The sequence below is a fragment of the Silene latifolia genome, chromosome 11 (assembly GCF_048544455.1).
Source record: "Silene latifolia isolate original U9 population chromosome 11, ASM4854445v1, whole genome shotgun sequence".
In the NCBI taxonomy this organism is placed as follows: Eukaryota; Viridiplantae; Streptophyta; class Magnoliopsida; order Caryophyllales; family Caryophyllaceae; genus Silene; species Silene latifolia.
Window position 1 is genome coordinate 9,825,786 of NC_133536.1, and position 22,819 is coordinate 9,848,604.

Consider the following 22,819-nt stretch of genomic DNA (forward strand, 5'->3'; position numbering starts at 1 on the left):
GGATGGACGGATCCTTATCCGGTGCTGCGATAATCAAGTACAGGGAGGAATTGAAGGGAGTAATGACGACCGCTTATACATGTCACGCAATTTGTACGTAAACGTGAATGGTCAAAATTAAGGGTTTGCAAAGTCAGAAGTCAAAGCAAACATGCAAATATCACATGCACCATTCACGTAATCCAAGAGGTGGCGCATGTTTAATTAGTTGAAAATGTTAAAAACGCCCAAACAATTCTCCAATACTTTCAACAATCAAATACAACTTCTCATGTCCCTTAGAGGGCAAGCGGATTCGGATCGGGACGAACTCACGTGCAGGGTGCCAGGATGGCCTATGAACCAATACCACAGTCCAATGCATAAAACGAGGGAGCCGGCTGCTCAATGACTAAATTTGGGTACTTAAACAAACGGTTATGTGCATCAAAAAAATTTTGCAGCAAAACTAAATGTAAAGACGGGATAATTCACAGATACCATAAATAAGGAGGAAACGAAAAGCAGTAGAGTGCAAGACTTGAGAGATAAAACGGTATTTCATTAATGACGAGATTTACATCATAGTTGTTGTTAACAAAATAAACAGGTGATCATCAACAACAACTAGCTACACCATTGGTAGCAAGGGAAAGGGAATGACAAAACCCAAAGAGCATCGCCTAGTAGTCTACCTAAAACACGAAAGCTTTGCCTAGTAATCTACCCAAAAAAAAAAAGCCTTGCCCTAGTAATCTACCAAGCCACCGATCAACAAACATGCTTCCGAAGTGATATGATGCCTCAACCCTCTTCACCTCCTGAGTCGAAACAATAACACCATGCTCCATCCTCCATATTCTTCTCATCCTTTACTTTTATCAATTTTTACTTCTTTTGGATTTTTTCTTTTTTTTTTTTTCTTTTTTTTTCTTTTGCATCCTTTTAAAGCACTTGGCATGCAACCCAACTCTTTTTAACTGTACAGCGAAATGCAGGCTAGAAGTCCGAGATGGCTTCAGATAGCCTCCACTGTTGGGAATAAATCCACCAGAAACAGAGGCACGAGATTACCTGAAACAACGCACAGGAAAGAAAGCCAGCAGAGCATAACACTTACCCGGAACCCTGGCTATCTCTCCCCCTTCACTTGGTTGCGTCCGTTCCATAACCGCCCTTCTTCAAATTGATGCAAGAGTGCAAGACTGATCCTGAATAGACAATTTGACCAAACATAGAGCAATATAAAAGTGAACTTAGCAGCGCATAATGATAAAAATATAAAGAATTGAATCTTAGAAATGCATGCCTTGTAATGGAGTCCTGCATTCCTTCTAGGTCAGCTCCGCTCGCCTTCTAAGCAAAACCAGTGACTCTAATTGGCTACAAAACATAAAGAGACAAGTCCTCAGCAGAAAACAGGAAAAAATATTGTCAACCCTTTTAAGTAAATTGGTTGTACTTGAATCAGAGATGATACAGGCAGAGAACAAGCTTTGGGTAAGACATCATTTAACCACCACCATAAACTCATGTGAGATGTTATATGTGAGATCAACTACATATAAAACATCCATAATCATGTGAAACCGTTTGCTACACAACTCGTGGATTAACAAAAGACGAAGCGACAAAGAGCAGTTGAGACAAAAATCATCAGAAATTAGAGGCAGGGTAAGGAGGGAGGGGTAATTAAATGAATAAATATACAGAAAAGACATGTACAAAAGAGATTTAAGAGGAAACACCTCTCGGGTTTCAATGAATCCATTTCTCCCTGCTACATGGCCGACAGTACAACTTTCCTCCCTTTGCAACACTGAAACCGTCTCGAATGGATCACACTGTGCTACCATCGGTTTCAGACTTCCTTCTGAATTGTTATCGCTTCCAACATCCGACCCCGAACTAAGATTCCCGAGGGTGTCCTCACTTGTGAGACAAGAGCCAGCACTTGATGCCTCAATAACTGGAGTAACCAACTCTATTGGCGATCCCCTCTCAGCTATAGGTGCGACATAACACTCAACAGACCCCACACTCTCTGGCAATGGAGAAGAAGAGCAACTACTATGCAGAGCTTCAGGAGAAACAGAATCCCCTCTTTCTGGGCTAATATACTGTCTTTTGCCTGCAGATTGGACCAGATCGTCAATAGAACATTTCCTCTTCATGGGCCTTCTGCCATTAACTCTGTCTTCGGGACTACTTGAATTTTTCACACCAGAAGCCCTCAATGGTAGGCATTTAGAACCCTCTGGTAAAACGAATGATGGAAGCTGCTTTCTACCAACATGAGATACGTAAATTTCCATCCCAGGTTTCCAATAGGCATACATGTTGACAGAGTGCCTAAATTCGTCAACTGTTGCCCGTATATCGAACTGTTGGCCCTCCTGTGCAACCTCTCCTTGCTTTCTTTGCAAGCCCATGAAAAACGCACAATGATCGCACTGCCTAGTTGGATCAACCAAATATTGTTGACAAGGGTGGCACTGAAGTTTCCCAAGAGTATCACGTTCTATCTGTAGAATAAAACCGCAATTCAGAAAACCAATGATGGAGAAACCTTGTAGCTGCTATGGGGGTTTTAGATAAATGATGTTTTAAAGACAAAATTTTGACTAGTTCACAATTTTACAGCCTAAACCCAATAATGATACAAGAGAACAATTGATGAACTAAATAGGACCCTATACTGTGAAGACCTGTTTTTGTCACTAAAAAGAAACATTTACAGTCAGATATACATGGTCCCAAAAGTTTGGACTGAATATAATCCATGCACTGAAAACAAAAAACTAGGAAGCTTACCATCAAGGTCAGCTGTCGTAGCCTAGACTCCACCCAGCCTCTCCAAGCACGCAAATCATCAGCATCAGCTGCAAATATGTCAACCTGTAAATAGTTCTTGTAGCTCTGAAAGAACAAATATGGCTCAAACAGGGCACTCCACTGTAGTTTGTTAAGCTCAATATCCTGACATAATCAAGAGAAAACAGAGAACAATCACATGATCTGCCAGCAGAAGAATATTAAAAAGAGAAAAATGTTTACCATCTTACCTGACAAATATTGTTACCATGTTGAAATTGTTCCATCATCACTCTAAGAGTACTTGGGGATACGTTGTAGCTAGAATTCATGCATGGATAGGCAGGTGTAATAATCGGCATATGATGTGTACGGTCCCGAGGATTCTTACGAGGATCCCAAATCGGGAATCCAAGCTCATCCTCCTCAATCTTACAGAGATTAACAGGATTTGGCCAGCGCCATTGTGTGAAGACTCTGAAAAACCGAGAAACTAACATACTAGGTACTGCATTAGGATAAAGCTGGCACACTCGAGCAACAAGAATAGCCCAATTAACCCCACCAAGAAATCCAGTCACCTAAGCATTGGTAAATAAAATTGAATTAATAATTCTACATTTGGGCATTCTTCATACAGACAGTTCAGATACTTACATTTGAATAGACACCTCGCCGTTTAGCCCAAAACTTGATACATCGGAGCGCTGTGCGGAAATGCTATAGAGACATTAACAGTACATAGTTAAGGAAACACACCATAAATTATAGAAGCAAAAATAAAAAGTGTCATGTTACAAAAAAAATTGGTAGCATCCAATTACCTCAATATTCGGAACGAGCCTAAGAATTTGATCTGCAACCCGACAGCCATTAAGACTTCGTACAGTAGCTTCGTCAACATTGTGTAGCACAGACATATCAGAGATATCCAAATCCTACACATTAGGCAGGCATTATACAGTTATTAAAATAAGATCCTTGTTGTGCAAACAGACGCACAAAATAATTAAAATACATAAATAGAATGCAAATGTATCCAAAAATTGGTATGTAAGGCATCATATATTTGGTTTGTTTCATGTCAAAACAGGGTAAATGATGGCAAATAAACATCCAATTCTCAAGAATACATACATCAGGAACAACCAAGACAGAGACACTGGCGTACAGAAGATCAATGCAGATTCCATCAAACTTAAATTTCATGACAGGCACATGAGCATCTGGAATTGGCTGTAGCTCTGTAACATCTTCAATTTGCGCAAGCATGTCGTGAAATATATAGAAGAAATCCTCCTGCAAAACAAGTATGCAATATTACTAGGGTTCAAAACTTGTTGCAATAACAAGAGGGCACTGCACAACAAAGTTCACTCTTTACCTCACGGTTAATATATGATGGGCCAACACACAAGGTATCAATGTCAGCTCCAGGACCACTTACCTGCAAAATTACATTAAAACTGCATGTGTTTAATAGGAAAGAACGGGTGCTCATTCAAAGTAAGAAAATAAAAAAACCACTCCATATCAGCCCCGTACAGAACTAGTATATAGCTTAATTCTTCAACAACTAACCCAACACTATGAAATACAACATTTTCCAGTGAATAGAACAAAACAGTTGGTTTCAACTACATATGGATTACAAAAGCAACATAAACAAACTAGAGTGAAGAAAATGTCAGATGACATCTAAAGCATAAACAAACTAGATATTCTTACACCAAGACGGCAAGAACCAAAAGTTAGTATGAGAGCATTTGCATCCTCGACCATTTGATCAGTATACCCTCTCATACGAGTAAGTTGTTTGACCCAGTCTTTAACGATCTGCAAACAGTTAACAAAATTAAACTATTGCCAAAAAACGCAAGTGAAATTAATGCTATCACAGTACAAGCGGAACAGAAGGTTTTGACAGCAAACACACAAATGCTACAGTAACAATCAAGCTATAGAAATACACACTTGCACAGGATAACAATACAAAGCTATTGACAAACATTAACACACTGTCCATGGCCTAGATTTTCTACATTCTTCTCATCCCATATAGCAGATGACTATGACAACATAACCCCGTCAATTTTCTAACATGGAATCCTAGGTGCCAATCAGACGGCAAATTATGCATATCCCAGCTACGTTACGCTATCAACCCTACAACTTCTTCATTTACCAACAACATAGACTTGACTCTTTCGATTTTAAGACATGTAGTCACAACCTTTCCTACCATCAACTGTTTCCACATGACCCAAATCCCCCCTTTACCCCGCAATTTGCAAAACCCTAAAGACATTGGAGGTAATATTGTCGTAAATACTATCCATCAACAACAAGTAATCTCAATCAACGCAGTGAAACACGTAATTAAACCATCAAAATATCGAAAGACATAATTAAATCAAACTAATCTAAACAAAACCCTCCAAAATTCATTATAATAAACCCAAGTTTTCAACAATTATACCTGTCTAAGCCGCCCCAAAACCGCTTCCCGCTTCGCCGCCTCGTCTTTGCTCTCATACAACCCGGATTCGACCAAAAACTGCACAATTCAAATTCAGCAAAAACCCAAAACAATCAAAATCACAACAAATCAAACTTTACATCAACAAAACAAACAAAATCAAAATCAATCAAAAACACAAACACGCACGTTTTCCAATTGACGCGTCTTTTTATAATCCAAAGCGGAGGGACCCGCCATTGAAATCGGCTTCGTAACACCAAACTGCAATAATCCCTCTGCAGTCGTCACCATCCTCACCAATTTCTTCAACAATCAAACAAACAACAAAATTCCCCAAAAATCAAATCAAATCAAATTTCGGTTTTCAAACAGCGATCCGAAACCTAGAATCAACCGAAATTATAAAAACAGGAATTGGGTAAAGCAGAATAAAGAAAGGTAGGGATTGAAATTGGTGAAGAAAACCCTAGAGAAATTGGAACCCTAGAAATTGAAAGGAAGGACGAGATAAAAGGGGGTTCCAATAGAAGAGGGATCGGTGAAGATTGGTAAGAAGACGGCCAATTGATTTTTGTTTTTGGGTGAATTGAACGTCAAGATATTATTATGGGATAGTATATTATATATACTTATTTATATTCCTACTCCGTATTTATTACAGAGTATGCCGTATAAAAGTAATTATGTCCGTTACGAGTTAAGAGTTTGTTTGAAATTTGGTTTTCTTTCTTTAAATCAAACAATGAAACGATTTATTTTCTTAATATCAGTGTAAAATCGTCTCATTTAATTTAGTATATTTGACACCACTAACAAAATAGGAGTTGGTTTAAAACCCGTTTTTCTTGTTTTAAATCAACAAAAAATTGATTTGTTTACTTTAATATATTAGGGTAAACCCGTCTCATAAATTATATTTTGATTAATTAATTTGGGAAGTTAAGTGGAGTTTGACCAATGTTTAGGGGGTAACGTCGTGTGTTAGTGGGGGTATATAACGGGAATTATGGGGAATAAGGAGTAGAAGTAGGAGTACGTGATTTTGGTATGAATTTTAGATTTTAGATGTAGAAGATTTTTAGGAAAGTGTGTAAGTGAGCTGTATGTTTGTGTTACGTAACTGCCAAGGAAAAGGAGCGGGGATATTAGTGTGATGTTTGGACGTTTGGTCTTTCGCGGTGTGCTTCGTTGGGCTCCACGCGTCTTCACGTATATCAAGTGTTCACTCTTGTTTTGCAATTGGTGAATGCTACGGAGTACGGAGTACTTTGCTATTTTGAGACATTGAATGTCATTACACAAAATCTCATTGAAGACGGCACGTATCCGTCACTTTAGAGTGACGGATACTATTTTCTCTCACAAATGACCCAAATAGAAGAGAGAGGGAAGCACATGGGAGTGCCCTCACCTTGTCCCCCTATCTGTTTTGTGAGTGGCATTACCCGTCACTTGCTCCGACCCGTCTTCAGCAAGACTAACTGATGTCATTATATTGTGTACTGTTTTATTTTGATTTTGATCTAAAGATCGATTTGGTGGTTTTAACGGCGGGTCGTCAGTTGAAAGGCTATATTGCAGCCTACAGTTACTTTGTCTTCTACTGAAGCAGAGTACATGGCCTTGGCTGCATCAGATAATAAGGATATTTGGTTAAAAGGGTTGGTCAGTAATTTGGGTTTACATTAGGAGCAAGCTATTGTATTCTGTGACAGTCTTAGTGCAATATGTTTGGTTAAAGATTAAGTTCATCATAAGAGGACTAAGCATATAGATGTGAGATATCACTTTCTGATAAATGAGAAAAGGATTAAGGTGAACAAAATGGGTACTGCTGATAACCCAGCTGACATGTTTACCAATCCAGTTCCGCATAGCGCTAAATATTTGAAGTCTGTAATTGGCCCTTTGTGGGCAATATATGAGGGGGAAGCGAGAAGAGTTTTCTCGTACATCTGGCATTTATGGGGGTGCATCTTGTACATATGTCTGTTTGTGAGATAATTCAAGTCAAGGTGCAGATTTGTTGGGTTTGTGTATTGATTCTGTTATTTACCGCTTCGAACGACTATGCGGGGGTTATCCGTCTCTGTTATTGGGATGGGTCTGTTTTGGGTCTTATTAGATCATTCTATACTAGGTCTTAGAGAGTATTATATAAACTCTTTAAGTCTCTACCTAGCAGTCATACTTATCATACCGTCTAAATTTGTAATATGAATGAAAACTCCTCACATATCAATTAAACTCTTTCCCTTTTGCCGTGTGGAAGTGGCTAACACACCGTTAGTGAATCACGTAAATTTGTGGTTTGTCTTTTATTGTTCTTTATTTTGCTTCTGTTCTAACAGTGAGGAGTAGGACTAGACTTTGAGGAGAGGAAGGTTCCCTATGATAATGGTAGAGATTTCAAAGAGTGTAGGAGGGAGGGGGTGGGGGTTGATAGTGAAGGGGTGATGTCAAGCAAGTGTGCGGGCAATGGTAAGTTTTGTCGGGGCGCCAATTAAGGTTGGTGGTGGTGAAGGCGGTTTAAGTTAGGGTGGGTTGAGGGGAAACGGAGGGACAAGGGCTTTAAGTTAAGGTGGATTTCAGTAGACGTTGCCATTAGTTGGGTTGGGTCGTAGAGGGCCTTGCCCTATAAAACCTACTCCCTCTGTATATAAGTGTGTGTTCCATTTCTCTAATATATGTGAGAAATAATTTATTGAAATGGGGCAAACATAGGTTTTGGGAGGGAGTACTATATAAAGCTCAAGCGTTAGACTGACCCTTCCCCTGAGGCAAAGGTGGATCTAGCTGATTACAGCTTGGCCTTAACCTAGCCCAATCTGCATTTTTTATTGTTTTTGGAAGGTTTGGGCAGGTTAAGACATGGGCTTAGTCCGGTTGGACAAATTGTGTCGGACATTTGCGAGCCTAGTGGGGCATTCGAAATTGACCAGACGCCATACGCGGACGGAGTTTACATTTTGGGGGTTTGGTCATGTCTACATTTGGGCGATTTTGTATGATTATTGTATTTAATGTTTTCTATTAAAATTAATTAATGGAAATAATTCATACTCTGTGTCAGTGTGTCCTTATATTAATCCCAACTATGCATTAACTCTTAGATTTATGGGATTAATTTGGGAAGATTGTAACTTGAGAATTATTTATCGCTGACCAACTAAATTTGAGATTATTATTTGGGACAATTTTTCCGAAAAAAAAATAGCAAGTCTCCCTTGTGACGGGTATATCCGTCACAAGCTTTCAACGAGTCAAATACTATCCACATGGGTAGATAAGACAAAAGAGAATGTTGCTCCCTAGACAATTTGCTTTTGTCTTATCTACCATGTGGGTTGTATTTGACCCATTGCAAGATTCCGACGGATATGCCCGTCACAAATGAGAATTTGTGGAAAAAAAAAACATTGGGTCACATTTTAATATTTTATTCAGCGAAGGCGACAAGCCTTACAATAGACCTCATATTCCGTGCACACTTGTCTTTCGTTTCCACACATAATCCATGGACCATGGCTCAGTCACGATTTCAACTTCCGCTAGCCCAAGTTTTAGCGGGCCGGGCTTACATGACAAGATGCGGTTGCCATTTTTACTCAAAAGTGTGGCCCAGTCCAATATTTATTCGCAGACTAATTTCACAGTGGATCATTTGGTACCAAAGTTGTACTTTTTTGACTCAATTCTTTACATTTTATTAAACACAAATTCTCCTCCGTCACAAACTTGTGACGGATACCGTTTTCTCTCACAAGACTAGCTGTTTGTTAAAGTCGCCATTACAAATGAATACTAGTGTAAAAAATATGTTGAATCGTTACAAATGAATACAAGTGTGAAAAATCTGTTAAATCGGAGTTAGTAGAGTGGACTTGCAAAACCCACAGTATTGCCATAAAACCATTTACATTATATATAAAAGTAATAAAGGAAAGAAGAAAAGTATATGTTGATTAAGCGACTTATAACAAAGATTATGTCGATTGTCGGACTAATAGGAGTACATATTAATAGAAATAATCGTTTTACGTAGAGGTTATATTCCGTGTATAACTATTTAGAACTCGTTTGGTTGCCCCTTATAAATCATGTGAATTGGAAAATCCATGAACTACAAAATATGGATTTGTTTGGTTGCCCATTTGTTGACAAAGTGTAGGAATTCAATAATCCAAGGAGTTTCCAACTCCTCTGTGATGGAGATGTTGGATTATCTAGCCCATCCTAGGTAATTGCAAACTTTTATGGAGTTTTTTTTTTTTTTTTTTTTTTTTTTTTTTTTTTTAGGTAAGAAAACCAGGTTGATCCTAGCAGAGACCAACCTATCTCATCCTTTCGAATGAGGGAGGTAAGTTGAAGCCACCGCTATCAAACCACTCGAAAGAGTTGGACACGAATGTCCAATAGTAGCCATGAAGTCAGCAACCTTGTTGGCTTCACGAAAGCAATGTTTAATTATCACTTCATCGAAAAAATGAAGGTCTAATTTTACATCCTTGATAATACTAGAAATTTCCCAAGGAATTTGCCAAGTACCTCGAATTGAGTTAATAACACATAAATTATCACCCTCCACAATTAACTTTGAGATTCCTAAATATTTAGCTGCTAAAATACCTTCTTTTAAAGCCAGGAGCTTCCGCAACAAGGATACTATTGGATCCGCACTTTTTGCTCCCAACAAAACGACTTTACCATTGTGATCTCTTATAGAATATCCTAAAGAAGCTTTATTACCTTCTATTTTTGATCCGTCAAAATTTAGCTTTAGAAAACCGTTTCTAGGTTTTTCCCACCAAATTTCTTCCTTTCTAGAGTTGTTTCTAGCTGACTCTTCTATCTCGGGATTGTTGAGATCCTTAAATCTAGTCACGTTCCAGGTCTTAGTGCTATTATTACATAAAGTAATAAGTTTGCTGATACTTAAATTAACATTATTAAATATAATATCATTTCTATAAAACCATGCATTCCACCAAATAAAAATAATCTTAATGAAATCATCTTTTGGAATTAAATCCTTGAGATAATTAAGTTTCGTTAGAAAACTTTGACTTGTAATAGTATCATAATTTGACAAAAACTCGTTGAAACTAATAATGTTCAGGTCTTGGATGACAGACCCAATCAAGGGACATTCGTAAAAGAAATGATCTTTGTTTTCAATAGGATTGTTGCACAGAATACAATGAGGTGGGACATCAATATGACTCTTCAGAAGTCTACTTTTCGTTGGAAGGCCGTCAACACAGGCTTTCCAAAGAAAAAATTTCAATTTAGGAGGAATATTCAATTTCCAAATCCACTGAAATTCACATTTTTCAAGAGCTTGATCAAACAAACCTTGCGCTAACCAAGTTGCTGTTTTGGTAGAGAAATTTCCATCTACGGACAACCCCCAAATGAGGGTATCCGGAATATCATTATGTGGCACTGGAATATTAGTAATCTGATTAACAATATCGTTATTTACTAAACTGGATAATTTACAAACATCCCATTGTTTGTCTAAGGTTATGAAATTTTTAACCAAAAGATTAAGATCACGGTTACTATCATCATCAACCATACTGCTTGTAAGTGGGTGTGAAAAAACCCAATTATCAGACCAAAACTTAATGTTGCTACCATTACCTACCTGCCATCTCAGTCCTTTTCTAAAAAGAGTCCGAAGACTCATTAGTTTACGTCATTGCCAAGAAGAGGTTGAATTAGGCTTATGATCAAAGAGTGAACAATTTCTCAAGTATTTTTTAGATACCACTTTGACCCATATACTTTCCTTATCCATAAGAATTTTCCATAAAAGTTTCATTTGAAGAGCTTTATTAGTCGTTTTAAGATTTAATTCCTAAACCACCAACCGACTTTGGTAAACAAACTTTATGCCAACCAACCAAATTAGGAGAACGCTGTGAAGGATTCTTATTCCAAAGAAAGTCTCTATTAATTTTATCTAATCTATTATGTATCGATGAAGGGAGGAGGAAGCTTTGCATCTGAAAAGTTCCCTTTGCGGCTAAATTAGCATTGACAAGAACTAGTCTACCTGCTTGAGATAGAGAATTCGCTTTCCATTTCGATAATTGAGTGCAAGAAGATTGAATAATGTTCTCGAAAGTATTTTTAGTCACTCTGCTATCAATTATAGGACATCCTAAATACTTACCCAAATGAGTTTCCTCGTTCATATGAAGAATGCCTCTAAAGGATTCACGAAGAGAACGTTCAATATTTCTAGTGCATTGAAAAGTGGATTTGTCAAAATTAACAAATTGTCCGGAAATTGTGCAAAATTTATCTAAAATAGACTTAATAGTTCTACAACTCTGGTTAGAGGCTTTAGCGAAGATGATAGTGTCATCCGCAAAAGTGAGAAACGGAATTTTCTCCACCCCGGATCCAATTCTAATACCAATATCACTAGAGCTAACATCACTATTTTTTTGTAGAGATCTTGCTAAAATTTCGGCGCACATAATAAATATATATGGCGAAAGTGGGTCTCCTTGTCGAATACCTCGAGTGGGTTTAAAAACGTCTCCCGGTGTTCCATTGACTAACACTGAGTACGAGACGGTGTTTATACATGCCATAATCCATGAAATCCACTTAGCATTAAAACCCATTTGCTTAAAAGTTTCCTCGATAAAATTCCATTCTAGTCTGTCGTATGCTTTCTCCATATCAAGTTTGATTGCAATCCAACCTCCTTTACCCTTTTTACGTTTAAACGAGTTGAAAATCTCGTGTGCTAAAAGAATATTATCTTGAATGAATCGATTAGGTGTAAAAGCACCCTGAAACGGGTGTATAATCTTATGCAAGACAGTTCGAAGACGATTAGTCAAGATTTTTGCAATAATTTTATAAATTGTTGAACAAAGACTAATCGGGCGAAAATGGTTTGCAGTTTGAGGATTTTCAATTTTAGGAATCAATGCTATGAAAGTATGATTTATTTCTTTTAGTAATTTCTCAGAATGAAAAAATGCAAAAACTGCTTTAGTGACAGAATTTCCTACAATATCCCAGTATTTTTGAAAAAACTCTGCAGGAAATCCATCGGGACCTGGGCATTTATCTGCGGCTAAACTAAACACAGTTTGATTGACCTCTTCCCTACTAATATTACCTGTAAGAAAATTGTTATCTTCGTCTGTAATTAAACCACAAACAGACTTAAAATCCTCATTCTTGTCGAAATTACAAAGATGATTTTTCGCAAACCTAAGTTTAAACTCATCGGATATTTCTTGCTTAATAAGGTTTTGATCAGTAATACAAGCACCATTCTTATTTATAAACTGTTTAATGCCATTTCTACTACGTCTAATCGTGGCATGGGTTTGAAAAAACTTGGTATTATTATCTCCAAAGTTTGCTTTGTTTATACGAGCTTTTTGTTGCCAGTAAACACGTTTATAGTCAAGCAGTGCATCGCGCTTTTTCAACCATCTCAATTGCGCGACTTCTAAATTGGTGATATGAGTTGTACCTAGTTGAATTTGTATATTTTCCAACTTCTTTTCAGCAATTGAAAGTTGTCTAAAAATATTTCCAAAAGTAGACTGATTCCATTTCTTAGCCTTTTGTTTTAGCAATTTGCATTTTTGGGAGAGACAGAACATATAAGATCCCTGAAACTGGTATTGCCAACAACTTTTGACCATTTTACTGAAATCATTCCGTAAAGTCCACATAAGTTCAAAACGGAAAGGAGGGGCTTTTTTGTGAAAGAGGTTTTGATTATGAAACTTTATAGAGATCGGACAATGGTCAGAACTAGTGAAAGCATGGTGAATAAACTCCATATTTGGGTAAATACTCATCCAATTAGGAGAGGCTATGGCTCTATCAAGGATTTCAAAAACATTTTCAGAACCCGTTTTCTTTTTTCTCCAGGTGAAAAAGTTCCCAGAAAAAGGGAGATCTACACAATTAGTATTACTTAAAAAGTTCTTTAACCTTACACAACGCGCACTAGTGACCTTAGCACCTCCTTCTTTTTCACTAGGACTTTTAATCTCGTTAAGATCCCCTAATAGTAAAAAGGGCAAATCAAGACTAAGGATAAAATTTTGGAACTCGTTCCAAAACTCCGGTTTTTCAGCTGGTTGGGCTGGAGCATAAACAAAAATGAGGCAAAATTTCACATTATTAGCTAAGTCACACACTTCACAAGCAATGAATCTAGTCGATCTAAATGTCACATTTAAAGAAAAATTCATGGAAATAGACTCTTTCCAGCAAAGCCAGATACCACCCGATAGTCCTAAACTAGGAATAAAATCGCAATTATTAAACCCAAATATATTTAATAAATAAGGTTCAGGCTTAGAGGTTGATTTGGTGTCACAAATGGCCAAGATTTTAATTCCATTAGACGAGCTAAAGAAATTAAGTTCTTCGGCAAAATTTTTTCTTTTAGTGCCCCTAACGTTCCAAAAGGCAATATTCATGAAAAATATATTAAGTTGAAAAGATGCACTAGCGACATGGCTATGTCACAAAATGCTTTATTTACAAACAATAAAGACCAACATATCCAACCAAAATTATGTGCTAAGTGAGAAGTGTAGCGGATAGTCAGTATAGTCTTACATTCATTGGAGCAAATCTTTACTTTTACCCAGGCAAAAGGTCTCCCATAAAAATTAAAAACTTGAAACTCAGACTTGCTCAAGAAAAGGAGGTAAAAACAAAACCCCCACCAAGAACATAGCTGATGGATAAAGAACTCAACTTTTATGGAGTTGAATTCCTATACAGACAACCAAACGAATTTGTTAAATCGCATGAATTTCATGCGGGGCTTAATTCCCATGATTTCGATATTCCCGTGGAGTTGTATTTCAGTGGATAACCAAACGACACTTTAATTCCTTGTAATTATTGATCCTTAACTAATAATTTATACTATGGAGTATTTAGTTATCCGTAACTAATAACTATTGATCCCTAACTATACTTGTTTTAGTGGATTTTGCATCCCTTCATTTCTATTTAAGAATACCAAATTCTATCTATTTTAAGGTACTTTTTAGGATTTTAACTGTCAAAATTTTAGACCCGGATCGCTTTAATGCCTCAAAAAGTTTCAAATAAAAAGGTGTCAAGTAGATTTTAACAACATTTAGTCTGATTTAAGTTAATCCAAAATATGTCACTTAACAAATGTTTTTTGGCCTCAAATGAGGCGCAAGGCTCCTCGGTCACACGACAAATGTCGAATCACATCACATTATTACAATATATGGAAGAGGGGGATTTAAAATTGTGAGAGCTATAACCTATTTCACAATACCTTAATTTTAATCATTAGACTAAAACATCCTCATTCACATAACAAACATAAAATCACACTTTTACAATAAAGACAACCAGAAACATCATACACATTAACTTCTACATCAGAAATAATAAAAATCATTTCATTGTTATGTGCACGTACATACTTTAAATTAACGTAGACATAATTATGTAAAAATTGTTTGACATAATGACTGATGAAGAGTGGAGGGATAGCGGGAAAAGATCAAGGACATTATTTTTAAAAATCACCAAGAAGTCCGTATGTACTTCATAATGACCTGCATACCGTGTAGTGTAGGGTATAAAAACATGGCATACCATAATAATTTCTCTGAAATAATTCTGCTTCTTAATAATTGCTTAACCCAATCCCTTGCGTTCAAATTCAAACTTTCAACAATAATAATCAACAACCTTATATTGACTTAGATATGAGTTATGTTTTCTTTAATCGGTTAAACGTTTGAGACTTATTTGCAACCATTTAGTTAGAAGAATCTTCTCTTTAGAATCGAAATTTTATGAAGCTTACTTTAACGAAATTGAAATTAAATCCAAGACACCGTCGAAGTATTCAAGAATTTATGTTGTGAAGAACATCTTTATTTATGGTCGATGGTTTGACTTTCTCATGTGCATTGGCCTATGTCATATATTGTTGACAATTTATTTATTTACTTTTAATAAAAATATTCGTTACTACAAATAATACATAAAGAAAATGAATGGATGAGAGTCTATGAGTGATAATGTGCCAAGCGAGCACGGGCTTGACTTTGCTCGATTTGTACTCATGAATCAAAATTTGAGGTTGAGCGTGAAAAAATTATGGTAATTCCCAAGTTTGCAACCTTAAATGAGGAGAGCCAATATTTATTCGGTTTGAATCATTAAGCTCTCGAGCCAATTCCGAGCTTTGACCAAGCCGTGCTTGGTGAGTTGCTCGCGAGGTGTCATAAATGAGACAAAAGGAGTTACTTTTATCTTTTTAAAATGAGAGAAATGTGACAAAACAATAACCGACAAATACACACTAAACTTAAATGAGAATTTGCCTAAATGAATTTTGGGCCAACATACATGAATGTATGAATTGGGAAAAAAAAATACATTCATGCTCTTCAAACTGACACGTAAAGCTGACCCGACATGTCCCATTTGTTTGCAAGGTCAAACCCCCCAAATTTGGAACATGACCCGAATTCAAAATGACAGTTAATTTAGAGTCAAACTCTGATTTGACTCACTCGACTTGAAAATTTGGAACATTAACATACCTATTTAATTTTTTTAAATTGTTTTTTTTTTTGGCAATCGCGAAAAAAAAGTTTTTATACATTTGTCATTTGACTCATACGATCAAATGCACTTATTTCAGTAAAACCATAGACTAAGACAACAAAGTAACAATATCGGGTACAATAAGCGTGTTGATGGCGTACGACAAGCTGGACACTAAGATCAACTTCAACATCCACTACATGCTTAACGAGACGAAAAGAGCTCGCCACATGATCGAACATATCTTTACTCATCTTAGTTGACCGAGTTTCGGAGAAATACCTGCAACAAGACCTAATAGAGTGTCTTGGAGATTCATCTCCTCGGCTGTGAACACATTATCCAGAAACCAATTCCAACGAGCCCCTTGAGCCATCGAGAGAGAGCAAAAAGTTTACTTACGCCACAAGGACGTAGAAATAAAAGGCGGAAAGTAGACCACAAAAGTCTAAGTCTAGAGGAGAGAAAACTCCTGACACTTTGGAATACAAACCCCGCTGACCAGGACCTCGTAGCCAGGAAAAGTGAGTAAGTAGATAGGTAACAAACGAGAAAGCCACTTGAACAACCCCATAATCAACACCATCTTTGAAGGTCGTAGAGAGATGGGCTTAACACAGACCGGATGCAATGTTACAGTCGTCGTAATTAACCCGTGGGTAAGAGGACAAGACACCCTAAACCAACATGAGATTATTATTTGAAAGAATAAAAAACACGATAAATACGACTTAAACATTAGTTAGAGGTGAATCCCACCGCATCCGACCCGAACCAACACCACTGTCAAATCACCCGACTCCACCATACTGCACACCTCAACCATCAAACACCCTAGCCTTGACCTTAGACCACAAAGGAAGCGACATACCCAACGTACTCACCGATGATGCAGCAGAACTAGCTGACACAAAGACACCAACAACTACACCTAATACCAAACATTACCCCCCAGGACATCGGCCTATATGCAATAAGACCAACCCTAAGAAACGCACAAACCAACACTAAAAAGACCCGGAAATGGGACCAATAGGTGGGGGGAAGGGGCGAGGGGAACACCAAATCGGCCCAAAACCACAACCACATAACCACAATGACACAAAGTAAATGAGCTATACTCATCGACACCAACGTCAAGGATACTCGAGATTAAAGAAAAGACGAGTCTTACCAGGGGTGAGGGAATGAGAAACACCCCTGCGTTGCATGCAGTGCTTTCGATGACAGGGTAGAGAATCGTAGGAACGAATAGACAGAAGATCAAACCAGGCAGACAACCGTCAAAACCATCGGACGGTCGAGCAAGAAACCGTCAAGAGGGACAAAAGGTGAGGTCAAATCGAAAGGGAATAATCAATAGATGAGATGCGATAAATCGCCAGAGATAGGCCTTGGGATGACCCCTTCTCCGGCGATTCAGTAAGGGAGACGAGGAAGCCGTGTGTGGTCAGAGAAGGCGCCGAAGCAATGGTGTTTTGTTTTTTAGAGAGAAGGGAGAGAAAAAGTTCTAGAGAGAAAAATCGCAAAAAGTACTCATTTTTAAATTGAAATTTGAAAAAATGGTATCATATTGTCATCAATTGGTCTCCCTTGTGACGGGTTACCATTTGTGGTGGATATTTTGTGAGTTAAAATGGTAACAAAATGGGTTAGTGGAGAAAGGGGATCACATGAATAGTGTTGCAGAGAGAAAAAAAGTGGGTACTTTGTGAGGTAAAATGGTATCCGTCACTCAAGAGTGACGGATATGTGCCGTCACAAACAAGAATTTGTGTATTGTCATATACTTTTTTTATTCGTAGTCTACGATGAACCAATTTGAACCCGTATAACCCAACCCCTATTTAAACCCGTTCAAAAACTAGATCCATCTGAGTACCCGACCCGTTTAACAGTACTATCCACAGGACTACATCTACTTTATCGACCGACTGAAAAAAATGGTCCCTCCGAACAACTCGAGTTATCAAACTTATCTAAACCTCATTCTTATCATAAGTTTATGGGACCCTAAGTTTATTTATTTTTTTGGAAGTTTCTAACAAAACTTGATTCTATACGTCATCCAAATTTAAAAAACGCAAGCACAACTCTGCCCAAGAAAAAGATCCCCCAACTTTTCAAATTCATTGTCATTCAAACCACATCAATTGTCTCTATATAAATACTTTCTCTAACTTCCCCTGTTTCATTAAAAATCCCATTTCCAAATAAAATTTAAACTCGATCCGAAAACAAAATGGGTAAAGCAACAAGATGGTTAAAATCACTACTAACCAAGAAAAAACACCCAAAAAACAATGAAATTGAAACAAACAAAATTAATGATGAAAATGCGAAGGTGAATAACCAAAGGAATTGGTTGAAAGAGTATAATAATAATAGTGATGAGCAGAGGAAACATGCTATTGCTGTTGCCACCGCTACGGCCGCAGCAGCTGATGCGGCTGTAGCGGCAGCGCAGGCGGCGGTGGCGGTGGTTAGGTTAACTAGTAAAGGAAGAGGAGGTGGAGGTCTGTTTTATTCTACTTGTGGTGGTAGAGATAAATGGGCCGCTGCTAAGATTCAGGCTGTTTTTCGAGGTTATCTGGTAATGTTGCTTTCTTTGTCCTTTTTCTTTTTTTTGAAATTATTTTAATATTTTTTTTGTTTAATCAAATGTATAGAATATGCTTGAATGGTGGGAGTAATTAATTACGAAATGGATCTGTTTTACACAATATTACAACGGTCGTATGAAATGTTTTTGTCACAAGACTAATCAGTGTCGGAGTCAGGATTTCCGTTAAGGGGCGAACTGGTAATGCCGTAAAGTAAATCTTGAAAAAAATCAAAAATTTTAACTAAGAAATTCGAATTTTTCAATGTCCAGCGGAGACGAGCGCCCTTGCTAGCCCCTTAAATCCGCCACCGAGACTAATTGTTTGTTTATTTGTGTATTTTCAAATTCAAACCACATTAATGTGTATAGCTAGTTTTTTTTTTTAAATTTAAATTTAGTCTAGGAATTTATTTATTTTGATTTTAATATTAAATCTGTCAAAAATGTCAACCATTTCAATCGATAAAGTTATAAGAAAAGACACTTATAAGCCGTGACGTGTTCAAATTCCGTCAACATCAAGTCATCAAGTTTAACTATTGTCAAACTTTTCATTGTACTAGTGATTTTATTGTGTGATTTTCTGCAAAATATTTGGAGGACAAGTTGAAAAAGTACGCAGTAAGATTTGGTAGTTGAGTTTGTTTGATTTTTACTATATCAGCACCTGATTTTCTGTTAGATTTGTAAGAGTACAATGTACATTTTGCTTTTTTACATTTTGTACTTTATACTATTGTTAGATAAAACCTTTGAAATAGAGGAAAAGTGTTTTTGTTGGAACTTGAGCAGTAAAAATAAAGTTAATTGCTAATATTGGTAAACTTCAAGAGGATTTTTTGGTCAACTTTTATTGATCTCTTTTCTTGTTTCCTTGACCTTTTATGTTCTGAATTTGAATTTTCAACCGGTTCGGTCTTGTTCACGCATTTTTTGACTCAGTTACATATTTGGTCAAATGTAGTGAATTGGACTGAATGAACAAAATTCAAATTTTAATCTCGAGTCAAATGTCACTTATATATATTTTAAATGCTCTAAGATTAATTTAATCTCCAATTTGGTATGGACCATCATATGCAACGGTCGTTTTCCGAGTATGTGGCATGATGTTCTGATACGAGTATGACATTTAGACATTTCATTTTAAACTGAAAAAAAATGAGCGTGTTTAGTAAAATAGACAACTGTGACTTTATCCTTGGAATCGAGCCTGAATAATCGAGTAGACGATGTAACTTTGTGTTTGATTTCACTACTAGGCGCGGAGAGCATTACGAGCATTGAAAGGTCTGGTGAAGTTACAAGCTCATGTTCGAGGCTTTCTAGTCCGAAAGAGAGCAGATGCAACTCTTCATAGTATGCAAGCATTGGTTCGAGCTCAAGCTACTGTCCGATCTCAAAGAGCTAATCGAACCTTTGCGAAAACTAGTATGCTTCAGTCTGATTTTCGACCACGCAGATCCATGGTAAGAATCAAATTCAATTATAATCCGAAGAAATAATAATAATAATAAATTAATTTAATCAGTTTGGTATACTAATGCTTTGCTGTTTGATTTGCAGGAAAGGGTTATAGACGAGGCGAAAAACCATCAACTCCAGAGCAGAAGACTCTCAACATCATACGACACGTATAATCCGTATGAAGGGAGTCCGAAAATTGTAGAAATCGACACGTTTAAGCCGAGATCACGATCAAGAAGACTCAACCCCAACCCGTCATTCTACGACTCATACTGTGACGAGTTTCAGTACCCAACAATGTCGTCACCCTTGCCATGTCCCGTCCCAATCCCGCCTAGACTGTCTATACCAGAACGTCGAAGTACACACCGCAATGGCTATGATTGGTACGGTGATGACTGTCGAATCTCATCAACGGCCCAAAGCACGCCCCGCTGCACCAATTTGAGCAGATTAAATGGGCCTTCGACCCCTACCAAGAGCGTAGGTGGGGACCATTACTTTAGGCCGTATTCTAACCACCCTAGCTACATGGCGAATACACAGTCGTTTCGAGCTAAGTTGAGATCTCATAGCGCTCCTAAGCAGAGGCCCGAGGGTCGGTCCAAGAAGGGGTTGTCGTTGGATGAGATTATGGCTGCTAGGAATAGCATTAGTAGTGTTAAGATGCATAAGTCTCCTTTTCAAGTTCAATAAAGTTTGAACTTTTTGGTAAAAGAAATGAAGCAAAAATTTGACTGTAGAGTAAAAAGATAAAAAATCCGGAATTACTGCTAGTCTTCTAGTTTAACTTTGTGTATATTCTAAAGGAAATGGATCCGGATCCGGATCATTTATGTAAGAATCTCATGTTTTTTCTATTCTAGTTGATGAATTACCCTTTTTTGCGATTGTATAACAAGTCTCGATGCAAGAATCGTTCAGTCTGAACTCGTTAGAATGTGCGAGGGCTGGGCTACTAAAAATTTACCAAGCAACCTATGCTCAACCAGCTCTGACTCAGCCTTTTTCCTCATACCATCACAGGTACAACCGGTTTGGTTCCCGAAGCAAGCACAGTGGTACCAACAGCCGGAGAACAGCTTGTCGCAGCAAGGAGTGCGAAAGTTCGACCTTTGCCCGATTGAGCGTGATAACAAGCAAATGCAACTGTCTAGCCGCTGTATGAGCGAGTTAAGGCGGTTACAAGATTGTAACATTGTAGTAAGTCAGTAAGTGAAGGTCATTGTATAAAGGGCGTTCAAAAATACCAAATATTTCCGAATCCCTTGTAAATAAAAATAAAATAATAGGCGCTACTGTGCCACCAAGTAATATAAAGGTTACCCCAAAACTCAATGTAGCTTGCAAGTTGTAATATAAAGGTAATATCAAAACTCGACAATAATCCGATCTCATTTTTTCTTTGTAAAATATGTGGAGTACTAATGATTGATATTTTATTGGTTTTACTTAAAACGGTCTTAAATTAAGACCTTTTATTAGCTTCTTTCAATTTAACATACATGTCGTCTTAAGTTTAAACCGTCTTAAGCAAGAATTTGGTGATGATCAAGGTTTTGGCGAGAGAAGTACTGAACTGGTGGCACGAGGGTGTGATCATCAATGACATCAGGATACCTGGTAAAGGACTTTAAAAGGTAGGAACAGTACAAGGTTAATATAGGTATTTGTGCCAGTCTTTTTGACTCAACTCTATACTTATCGCTTCATTTCGTGCAGTGTGTGTTGATAAGAATCTATCTGCTTATGTCGTTCACTTCTTTTATTTTTCCATTATTGCCCTTGATGCTCTTCTGACTTTTTGACTGATGAAGTTATTTGTTTATGACTAGAAAATATGATCCTATGATCTAGTGATCTACTCCATATTTCATTTGAATCAACAAAACACAAATTTTGTGATGGAGAAAATTCATCGCTTTAAAGAGAAGTGAGATAAAAGGACAAGAGGGCAAATAAGGAGGGTAAGAGGTCTCTTTGAAGACACTGTCACAAGCAAAACTCTTTGAACAAAAAATTAAGGATAAGAAAAATTAGGACTATTAATTAACCTTCACAATATACTCCGTATATATATAGTATAACAAGAGTTCTTAAAACATACTCGTATTTTTAAAAGCGTATATATTTTATTTGTATGTGAAAGGTGAAAGTTCGAGAAAAGATCCAAAAAAGAAGATATCTTGCATTACTCGAGTATAAAATGGAGAGCAAATTAGACGAGAAATCAAAAGGACTATACACACGTTGTGTCATCCAGTCTAATCCGGTTTTCTCGGGCATAGACCGAACAATCTCGGAGACCGGATACAATATGATTGTGAACCCAGAGATCGAACCGACACGTATCACTTTTTAAACATCCTTACCTAAATTTTCCAAAAAAATTGCGAGGGTGTCTTTTGAAATTAGTCATCCTCCTCCCTAAAATTTTCAACACCCCTAAGTTCAAATCTCTGCCACTACGGTAAAATTGTAAAAAATGTCACCACTTTAACATATTTAATCCGTCTTTTACTTAAGACGGATATATTCGTCTAAAGTAAGACTAATTGATTAACAATAAAGGCTGATATATTCAAACTTTTTTTTTTTTTTAATTATAGTCCCACCTATAAAATTCAGATGTGCATTAAAGTTTGATATACGTACTACTTTAGGCATCCCTGTTAATTTGCCTATGTTAAGGTTGAAACTTTAGAAACTTCCTTAAACGTGAAATAGATCCATTTTACCACTTTTAACTTACATTTTCCTGCAGCTCAGTTATCTCTTCCTGTTTCAAACTGCTTCCCACTTTTACTCATCTGAGTCAATATGTGCAATGTGCCTCGTTCTTGTGATTGTGAGTCCTGTCTCAT

The 22,819-nt window shown here is 37.2% G+C and overlaps 2 protein-coding genes across 2 annotated transcripts in view; one reads left to right on the forward strand and one right to left on the reverse strand.

Moving 5' to 3' along the window:
- Positions 1-520: 520 nt before the first annotated feature.
- Positions 521-22,819, reverse strand: part of LOC141610949 (nuclear poly(A) polymerase 4-like) — a 125,009-nt gene continuing 102,710 nt past the window's right edge. Inside the window, exons 2-13 of the mRNA XM_074429267.1 lie at positions 5,462-5,903; positions 5,273-5,350; positions 4,522-4,629; positions 4,178-4,240; positions 3,931-4,092; positions 3,618-3,731; positions 3,451-3,513; positions 3,045-3,374; positions 2,794-2,958; positions 1,728-2,504; positions 1,289-1,362; positions 521-1,190 (exon numbers count right to left, since the gene is read on the reverse strand). Of these exons, the coding sequence (XP_074285368.1) occupies positions 1,336-1,362; positions 1,728-2,504; positions 2,794-2,958; positions 3,045-3,374; positions 3,451-3,513; positions 3,618-3,731; positions 3,931-4,092; positions 4,178-4,240; positions 4,522-4,629; positions 5,273-5,350; positions 5,462-5,566 (1,992 nt within the window). The 5' untranslated portion in view covers positions 5,567-5,903 and the 3' untranslated portion in view covers positions 521-1,190; positions 1,289-1,335. The remainder of the gene's footprint in view (positions 1,191-1,288; positions 1,363-1,727; positions 2,505-2,793; positions 2,959-3,044; positions 3,375-3,450; positions 3,514-3,617; positions 3,732-3,930; positions 4,093-4,177; positions 4,241-4,521; positions 4,630-5,272; positions 5,351-5,461; positions 5,904-22,819) is intronic.
- On the forward strand, positions 18,037-20,799 carry LOC141610945 (protein IQ-domain 26-like). Its single transcript, XM_074429264.1, has 3 exons — positions 18,037-18,476; positions 19,751-19,957; positions 20,055-20,799. The coding sequence occupies exons 1-3, from the start codon at positions 18,126-18,128 to the stop codon at positions 20,649-20,651; spliced, it is 1,155 nt and encodes a 384-aa protein (XP_074285365.1). The 5' UTR covers positions 18,037-18,125; the 3' UTR covers positions 20,652-20,799.

What these genes read in the sequence shown, in the direction of transcription:
- LOC141610945 (XM_074429264.1), top strand. Translation starts at nt 18,126, where the DNA reads ATGGGTAAAGCAACAAGATGGTTAAAATCACTACTAACCAAGAAAAAA. An exon ending in CTGTTTTTCGAGGTTATCTG is followed by an intron (nt 18,477 to 19,750) that starts GTAATGTTGCTT and finishes TTTCACTACTAG; the next exon opens with GCGCGGAGAGCATTACGAGC. An exon ending in TTCGACCACGCAGATCCATG is followed by an intron (nt 19,958 to 20,054) that starts GTAAGAATCAAA and finishes TTTGATTTGCAG; the next exon opens with GAAAGGGTTATAGACGAGGC.